Source organism: Pseudorca crassidens, chromosome 3, assembly GCF_039906515.1.
Source record: "Pseudorca crassidens isolate mPseCra1 chromosome 3, mPseCra1.hap1, whole genome shotgun sequence".
In the NCBI taxonomy this organism is placed as follows: Eukaryota; Metazoa; Chordata; class Mammalia; order Artiodactyla; family Delphinidae; genus Pseudorca; species Pseudorca crassidens.
Window position 1 is genome coordinate 56,495,720 of NC_090298.1, and position 10,066 is coordinate 56,505,785.

A 10,066-nucleotide genomic window follows, 5' to 3' on the forward strand; every position below is an offset into this window, starting at 1 on the left:
TTCTCATTGCGGTGGCTTCTCTTGTTGCGGAGCACGGGCTCTAGGTGCACGGGCTTCAGTAGTTGTGACTTGCGGGCTCTATAGCACAGGCTCAGTAGTTGTGGCACATGGGCTTAGCTGCTCCACAGCATGTGGGATCTTTCCGGACCAGGGCTCGAACCCGTGTCCCCTGCATTAGCAGGTGGATTCTTAACCACCCTGCCACCAGGGAAGCTGGGGAGAGGTGTGACGAGATGGTTTTCAGAGCGTATGTGCAAGTTGGGCCAGGGGCATCAATGCCTACAAGTCATAACCATCTCCAAGAAAATACAGTTTTATGGGCCTTGGGCCAAAGTAGGTAAAGGTTTGGACTGTGCCCAGCTTAAGACAGAACAGCTGCCTGTACAAAAGGCCAGTACATCAGACCACTCTTATATGTATTCTAGAATTTCTGTCTCAGGTCCCAAAATATGTCAGCCTTTTGCTGGAGAATACTCATACCGAAGTAGAAGGCAGAGACGTACACCGGCCCGCTGAGCGCCTGGTCGCACAGCACCTTGGCCAGGACGGTGCGCATGCTCCGTCAGGCGCAGCCGCACGTAGTTGAAGTTCGCGTGGAAGGCCACGGCCACGGTGGCCATGCGCTGTGTGTGCCGCCGGTCGGCAGGGCCTCCCCGCGGCCACTGCTGCAGTGCTTCGCCAGCTGAGAAGAGCGCGGCGTAGAGCAGCAAGTTCGTGGGCCAAGGGTAGCACCGGGCGGTGCACAGGAGCGCCCGCCACCAGCCCGCCATGCCTCCAACCACTGGGCGCCGCAGTGGTTGTGTTTTAAGGGCAGAGCTTATTTAAGAATAAGTATGGACAAACAGCTAGTGTTATCTGCTGCACCTTGCCTGATGGCCTTGTGCAGGAGTGTGCTGGAAAATGTTTAATAACCAGCCATCTGGGACAAAAAAGGACACTGGTTTGTCGTGCTTGCCAATTTCTGTGGTATAAATACCTGATCATGGCCAATTTCAAGCTATTGACATGATGACGCTTCCCCCCCTGGAAGCTTATAGAGAGAGACTTGAGGAGTTCCATTAAGAAGTGACACACAGCCTGGAGCCAAATACAGACAGGTATTGGGTCTTCTCTGTTCCAAAAAGTACTGGGGGCAAAGCACTACTACTACTCCTCCTCTCTGAAAAGGGTCTCTACCTCTGCTCTACTGACATGAATTAGAAATGTAGGAGCAAGGTGGAGTGTTCCTAGCTTAGTGGCTCAGCCCTACAGATCCCAGGTTTCCATGTAGCTCCTGACCCATGGGACATCTTTTAGAAAATTAACATTGGTTGCCGCTCTAACATGAGTTAAGCTTTTGCTCAGGGTTCAGGAGCCCAGTGCTTCAGTCTCCAGCACTCAGGCAGGAATAATACTATGGGAAAACTGACAGCCTCACCCCCAACTCTCTGGAGACAGTGTAGCATAGAGACAAAGTAAAGAAGGAACACGGAGAATGGGGTGAAAAAATCACTGAGTTGTCTAGTCTGCTGGCTAGTGCACAGCTGGAGGAAGGAGAAGCTGGAATGTCTCCTGCATGTATCTCTGTGTTGGTCTCTGACCTTGTAATTCTGGCCACCCTCAAGTTTTATGAGCCCTGCATCCAACTGATTGGCTGGAAAGCTGTTCCTCATGTTCTACGGTTAAAGCCAAATTCCCTGAGAGATGGGTTTCAGGGCTTACAGCCTGTACCACATTAACAATTGTCTAAATGAGATGCAAATGTTGCCTAGTAGAGGATGAAGTGACCTGTGATGGTGCATTTTGGGACTAACCACCACAGACTGGACCATTTGGGATCCCCTCAATAAAGCTTAAAGAAAGTCTCACTTATTACATGCTCACCTAAGATGGAAAAGTCTGGCTTTGTGAAACCAAGAGAAAGATAGAACCAGTACCCTCATTTTCAGGCTGTGAGGCAACTCAGTTTATCAAAATAATATCAGGCAGTGTCCATGACTTGATTTATTAAAGACAGTTACTCTTGGGCTCCTTTACTACTTTCAGGGACTAGAAGCATCTACAAAGAAGTACAGACTTAGTTCCAGGTCCTGATGTAAAGCAAATAAAGTTCACATTTATTGTCAAGGGGCTGTTATCCAAGCCCGGGGTCCCAGCATGCACAGAGACCTCCAGGTAACTGCTGTGGTGCATAGGAATGAAGTGCCTAAGTACAATGCTTGGTTTCTGCAGGCTAATAATAGACAACACTGTCCCTCTAGTGGCAGGAACCTGAATTGCAGGCCCAGTGCCTTGGAGGGACCCATCAGCAAAAGGACGGAGTTATGTCTCACTAATTCAAATATCACAAAAACTTACATTTTTATAGGACTTACAACTTTAAAAGTTCTTTCACATGAACTCCCTCTTTTGACCCTCACAACCATTCCATGAAAAACGGTTTGCATTTCATTTCTCAGATGAGGATATAAAACATAAGCTGTTTAAGACCACGTAGCTATTAATGGACTCAGGTCTCCTGACTTTAAATTTAGACCTCTTTCTACCACATCGTGCTTCTTTCCTCTTCTGGACATCAAAATGAACTGTTCTGTGTTATGTCCAGGTCTGAGATGTCACCATGATGTGGAAATGAATATGATTGTCCCTTGTGCAGTCACTGTATTGCCCCCATCCTAGACAACGGTTGAGGAAACTTGGCTTTGCAGGGAAATGCTTTAACCTTAAGAGACAAATAGTGAGAATTTCAGGTACTACTGAAGGCAAGTGGAGGAGAGGTTTCCAACTTGGAAGGTCAGACCTTGGAAGCAGCCTCCTGTTCTCCAGAGCAGGACTGGAGCTGGAAGGAACTAAAGTTCCAAAGTCCATAAGGTCTCTTGCCCCTAAAATTTCTCTCCTATCAGTGGGTTGATGTGTGACCGTCCTTTATAAGGAGAAAAGGCTTTTATTTAGCAATCAGGGCTAAGGCTTACAATGCAAATGACCCTGGGAGAGAGAATACATTGGCTTAAATTTGCACTAGGTTGGAAATGATTGATTTCCTGACAGCCATTTTGCTGCAGTGTGGCAGAGGCGGGAGGGGAGATTCAGAATGCCATGTAGAAGCGGAGAGTGGATGACGGTTATGCAGAGGACCATTTCTGAAGATATGCCCCACCTGCAGGACTTTCTCCTGAGAAGTAAACCAGCCACAGCTGTCCCTCTCCCCACCACCCTCTCACCTTGACCCTCAGCTTTTGACTCAGCCTCTCCTTCCAGGCAGAGCTTCAGCTGCTTAGCTTGGCGACCCTGACCCCAGGATGAACTCTGCATCCAGCTCTCGGCTCCTCAGACTGCCTCATGCTCTTCTCTTTCATGACTCCTTGGAGGCCTTTGAGGGAGCAGACATGGAGGGGAGGAAGCTGCTGCCAGCTCCTCTGCATCCTCTCGTGCTCCCGAGGGTATATCTGAGCCTTTTCCTGGATCTTAAAACAATTAAGATATTGAATTAGCGTGCTGGAAGACCCCACTGGATGGACACACAGCAGAAAGAAGAACATTTCCTTTGCAGGGAATGTATATAGAGTGAGCATTCATGGGTGTGTCCGTGTATGAGCGTAAAGAGAGCATTTTTGCTATATTCCATTGTCCTGAAATGAAAGCCATCTATGTTACAAGTATTCCCCAACAGGCACACATACACAACACACACACACACACACACACACACACACACACACACTCTCACACACCCTATGGGCTCCTTTCTGAATGGATTTTCATCTCCTGAACTTTTTGCCATAGGCTTTGTCTTTCCCATGACGCAGAAAAGACTAGGGAAGAAAGTGATCAAATGGAAACCCTGGGCCCCTTCTCCACTGAGTCATTGAATGCCCAGGGCTGGACCACCAAGGGCCTAGCACTCTCAGCAAGGCCCAGGCCCCATCTTGCTGCCCAGCACACAGCAGGCACTGGAAGAACTCTGGGGCATAGCCAGCTCCCTGGAAGGGCAATGCTTCCTTGCCGTGGAATTGCTCTTCTCATTTTTATGTACATGAAACCACTGCCCCCAACTCTAGATGCAGCTGCTTTTTTCCATGTAATTAGATCCTTTCCAACAACCAGCCACCAACAGATTTCCAGAAAAGACCCAGGAAAAATTGTGTAGCCTATCCTCAACCTGGTTCCCTGCTTCTGTGGGAAATTCTCTCAGAGGGGAGAGCAAAGAACCTGGGCAGCCCTTCATCTAAAGACTCAGTCACTGGCCTAGTACCCACCCTGCCAAGGCCATTTCCAGGGTTAACCCAGAAGGATGGAAGCACTGTGTGTTGGGGGGAGGGTGGGGGCTTGTAATACGCTGGTCTGACTGGAACTCCTTGAATCTCTATCACTCATCTCATATATCCCAGGACCAGCCCACAGGTGTGTGCTTTGGGCAGTGCAGAAAGAGTCGGGGGAAGGTTGCTGAACTCCGAAGAGGAGAAGAAGGTATGAAAACACTTCGAAGGAAAAGAAAGGTGTGGGCGGTGGGTGGAATGGAAAGAGACCAAGGGAAATAAGTTACTCCTCCAATTACAAGGAGCGCTAACTGGATGGGCTTGTCCCTGCAGCGAGGCAACAGGCAGCAAGTCAGGGTACAGACAGCCAGGCCTGCCTGCAGTCCTGAATCGAGGGCTGGGGTTTGGTGTTTTGCTAGATGAACAGGAGCGAAACCTTGAAAACTTGCTTGATTCCATCAAATGCTTTCACTGATTAAAGGCTTAGAAGCTGCCAGAGTTCTTTAACTCCTGCTGCTACCAAACAGGCGTGGTAGGTGAGCCCTGCAAACGCTTATCTGAATTTAAAGGGAGTCGAGACCGAGGCCCTGACGAGGGGCTGGAGTGCAAGCATGAGTCCCAGGGTGAGAGACTCGGGAACTGCCGGCTGATGTTAAAAATAACATTCTGCTTTGGGTAGGCTCAGTGTCTGCCAGGGACTTCAAGAGAAAGATTAGCACATCTCTGAAGCTCCTGCTGGCCCAACGGTGGCATCCTGGGAAGGGAAGGGAGGAAGAAGAACCAAACAGGCCCGAGGAGGAATGACCTTCTGGCCTGAATGTCAGCAAACCGACCCCGCTGTCAGGTTCCTGGGCTTGGGCTCGTGGCTGAAGCTCCTCCCAGGAAGACCGTGATCCTCCTGGGTGAGAGGCCAGCTTGCTGTGGGACGTGCAGAAGAGATTCTGTGCCCCCCATGAGCAGCCCCAGCACCTACTCTGAGTAGAACCCAGAGCACAGAGGCCCCCTTGGATGAAGACAAAACCTTAGCTGGATCAATGGCAATACTTCTGGACCTGGCCAACAAAACCAGATGGAGCCCTGAGGGCCTCCATTGAGAAAGCGGGGTCTTTTCTGTGTGCCTAGTTATCCCTTTATTTCAAGGCACAGTTCTTTCAAGAAGATAGAACCTGGAAAAGTATCTTTAATGAAGACCATAAAATCAGAATGCAGCTGTGGATCCCCAAGCCCATCTTCCTCATTTTATAATCCAGGAAACAGAGGTCAAGGCCACACAGTGAGAGGCAGAGATGGTAGAGCCCATGGTTCCCATCTGAGCCTCATTCACTCCACCTGCTACCTCTGCTTTGTACCACCTGCAGGAATTCCCAGCCAACCCACCAGGCAACCGTGAACTGAAAATTCTTTTTTAATAGACTTTATCTTTCAGAACTGTTTTAGGTTTACAGCAAAGTTGAGTGGAAGGTACGGAGATTTCCCCCACACGTACAGCCTCCTCCATTAACAACATCCTCCACCAGAGTGGTCCATTTGTAGCAAGTGAGGAACCTACCCTGACACATCGTAGTCACCCAGAGTCCATAGTTTATATTACGCCTCACTCTTGGTGGTGCCCATTTGTGGGTTTGGATAAATGTATGGTGACGTATATCCACCATTACAGCATCATACAGAGTGCTAGTATGTACTGTCTCATACTAAAAATTCTTGCACAGAGAATTTTCACGACAACTCCTATAACAAAGAATGAATCACAAGGCTTAGTTGCTGTTAGTCTGGGGATTCATCTGTGGTGCACAGCCGCCTAGGTGCTCACTGGCTTGAAGCCATTCTGCTCCCCACGTTCCTTGCTGCTCCTGGGATGGAAGTGTTTAGACGTGCAGGTCCAGGATGAGGATGCAGGCACCTCAGACTGACAGACAGGGTCAAGACAGGGCCAAGGTGTGATATATAGGTTGTCATTGTAGACGGATTTGTCTTTGAAAGCTCCTAGTTCCACCCCTATAATACCTGCATGCACGTACACACACACACACACACACACACACACGCATACACACCCCTTCCATTCCTTTCTTCTAGTACAGTGAACTTCTCTCCATCCTTTTGAAGGATCCTAGTGCCCTTTTGCACCGTATTTCAGTCTGACTATAAAGTGCTTCAGGAAGGGATCCAATGTCAGTTATTTGCGATTCAGTGTCAGCTGAAGCCATTGTGTTTTCCTTCCTGGGATATTTGCACCATGGGCCTTAGCTCTCCTTGTATAATGAAAAGTTTTATCTTTTAGAAATTTTAGATACCTAAAGCAGGTGAGAAGAAGAAGGCTTTTCCCTGGGTCCTTGAAATCACCTGAACTAGTACCTGCTTCTCCTTTGCCTGGCACAGGTTCTAGCCTCCCTTCAGCCAGACACAATGGGGAAGAGCCAACACAGGACGTGAATACAGAAGGGGATTTGAATTAGAAATGGTCCTTTGGAGCAAAAACTGAAGTTTTATTTTTCCAAAATATAAAGCAAGTAAGAATAGATCCCTGACTCAATGCTATGGCACAGATGTGTGGTATTAGAGGAAAAAGCACTGGAAAGACAAGGATTCTAGTCCTGGGTTCATCTAAAAGTGGCTGTGGGACTTTTCAAGTCATTCTACTTCTGTGAGCCTTGATTTCTTGCTCTCTAAAATGTGTGGGTTGGATTAAATGTTTTCTGCAATTTCTTCCAGCTCCAGTGTTCTACAGTTCTATAGTTAGAAGAGGAGCTAAAATCAAACCAGATGAATTCAGGGTGTCAGGCTCCCCACATCCTTTGCTTTTGACAAAGGTGATTGAAGTGGCTGGAGGAAGCTATTTTCACCAAACCTAGGCTGGCCCTATCCCAGGAAGTAGGTGCTAACGCCCAGGAGATTGCAAATGCCACTATGACAAAGAGCCGGGCTCCATTTTAAAAGGAAAGCATATTGATTTTTGGAATAGCCATCTCCTAGAGAATGTAACTTTGAGCCAAACCAAGAAAATTTATGAGGGTTCAGTCTATTCTTATAAAGTTTTTAAATCAATAAGCTGCCTGGAAGAACCTGGCCATTGTGATGGCTCAAGAAGGCAGACGCAAGGATAGTCATACTGGCCTCAGATGTAACAGACAAAGTGAATCATATGACAGAGGGGAGGTCTGGGCTCTTGTATCTGGTGGAAAGCGTACTAGGCTTGGATCTGGAGTTAAGACACGTAGGTACAACTTCCAGCTCTGATACCAGTCATAGGTAAGCTACATCACTAAGGGACCATATCTGTCTGGCTGACTAGTGCCTGGCATCTAGTAGGCACTCAGTAAATATTTTTTGAATCAGTGTTTTGCAGTGTCACATAATCACTGACCCTCGGCTTTCCTATCTTACTTGCTCTTTCATTGGATCCCTTCTCAGTCTCCCTACCACTGCTTCCTTATCTAGGTCATTATTGTCGCTGCCTAGATTATTGCAATAGGCTTCTAACGTCCTCACTGCCTCTGGTCTTGCTGCCAATCTAGCCCATTTTCCACACTGCAGCCAGAGCAATCTTTCTGAAATGAAAGTCTGGCCATATTACTCCGTTTTTAAAAAAGTCTTCTAAATTGTCATATTTATTGGCATAAAATTGTTCATAACACACTCATCTTCTTTTAATGTCTATTAGATCTATAATATCATCTTTCTACTTTAATGCCCAATATGTGGTAGTATTTAGTAAATGTTTCATATGTACTTGAAAAGAATGTGTTCTGAAGTTGTTTGTTGCAGTTTTCAATTAGGTAAAGTTGTCTAACCATATTTCAAGCTTCTATTTCCTTAATGGTTTTTTTGTCTACTTGCTCTGTCAGTTACTGAGTTATGTTAAAATTTTCAGTTATGATTTTGTATTTGTTTATTTCTCCTTTTAGTCTGTCAAATTTTGCTTTACATATCTTAAAGCTGTTACTAAGTTCATACAATTTAGAATTTTTCTGTTCAATTGACCCTTTTGTCATAATGAAAATTTATGTTTTCTCTTTTACTGCATTAGTCTAAGTAGAGAGATTAATTTTATTAATCTTTTCAGCACTCTATATGTAGTAATACTTTTTGACTGGTCTTTTTTTGGTTGAAGTTAAGATACCCATACTAGTCTTTGGTTTATATAGTGTATCTTTTTCCACCTTTTTTCTTTCAACCTTTCTATATCCTTGTGAAATAATAAATATATATATATATTTATATATATATAAATATATATATAAATATATATATATAAGTGTATATGAATATGTATATTCATATACACTTATATATATAAGTGTATATGAATATGTGTATGTATAGGTATATGTGTATATATACCTGTATGTGTATATGAGTATGTATATGTGTATATGTACATGTATATGTGTATGAATACGTAATGTGTATATGTACCTGTATATGTGTATGAATATGTATATGTGTACCTGTATATGTGTATGTGTATGAATACATAATGTGTATATGTACCTGTATATGTGTATGAATATGTATATGAGCATATGTACATGTATATGTGTATGAATATGTATATGGGTATATGTAGCTGTATATGTGTATGAATATATATATGTATATGCATATATCTCTGCCCCTGGTTTCTGACACATTGCTCCTAAAACCCTTGTAATCTTCTGAGTCATAGGAGTGCTAGGAGCACCTCTTATTCTAATATTTGATCTTTTACTCCAGACCCTAACACAGACCTCCTAAATCCCTTGGAATTTCCTGGGTAATAGGAATGTTTTGTTTTAATAATATGACTCTTGTTGGACTCCTAGATGGGGACTGGTCACCAGAAAGACCAAACCATGCTTAGAACCTTGGAACTTTCAGCCCCAACACCCATCCTCATGGGAGGGGAGAGAGGCTGGAGATTGAGTTAATAATGCCTATGTGGTGAAGCCTCAATAAAAATCCCTGAAGTATGGGGTTTGGAGAGTTTCTGGGGTTGATGAATACATCCATGTGCTGGGAGGGTGGCACATCCCAACTCCATGGGGACAGAAGCTCCTGCACTCACTCTATGTACCTGTTGGTCTGACTGTTCAACTGTATCCTTTATCATATCCTTTATACTATATAATACACTGGTACATATAAGTATTTCCCTGAATTCTATGAGCCGTTATAGCAAATTATTGAACCTGGGAGGGTGTCGTGGGAACCCCCAATTTGTAGCCAATTTGGACGGAAGTGTGGGTAACCTGGGGACTACTTGTGATTGGCATCTGAAGTGGGTGCAGTCCCATGGAACTGAGTCCTTAATCTGGGGCATCTGATGCTAACTCTAGGTACATAGAGTCAGAATTGAATTGAATTTTAGGACATGAAGCTGCTGTTGGAGAATTGGTCGGTGTGGGGTAAAACCCATACATGGTGTGGCCAGAAGTGTTTAGTACGTAAAGAAAATAGAGCTTTTTTTCCCTTTCAATCCTTATATGTAAAGTTTGTCTTTTAGAAACAGCATTTAATTGGTTTTTAAAGTTTTTCATAAATGTTGAAAGTCTTTGTCTTTCATTCAGTATTTATTTATAATTACTAGTAAGTACTGATATATTTGGTTTTAAGTATACATCTTTATGCCAATAAATTTAACAATTTGGATGAAATGAACAAGTTCTTGAAAAGCACAATTCCCTAAAATTAAAACAAAGATAAGTAGAATCTTCCCGTATCTATGAAATAATTTGGATTTCTAATTTAAAACATTCCTATATGGAAAACTCCAGGCTCTAATAGCTTCCAGATATTTTAATAGCTTCCAGATATTCTAATTCTTCCAGATATTTTTGGAAGAAATAATA

At 44.4% G+C, this 10,066-nt stretch overlaps 1 protein-coding gene across 1 annotated transcript; it reads right to left on the bottom strand.

Moving 5' to 3' along the window:
• Positions 1-421: 421 nt before the first annotated feature.
• LOC137220982 (mpv17-like protein) lies at positions 422-770 on the bottom strand. Its single transcript, XM_067730215.1, is given in 2 exon segments — positions 422-551; positions 553-770. Coding segments are annotated over 2 exon segments (348 nt in total).
• Positions 771-10,066: the final 9,296 nt, after the last annotated feature.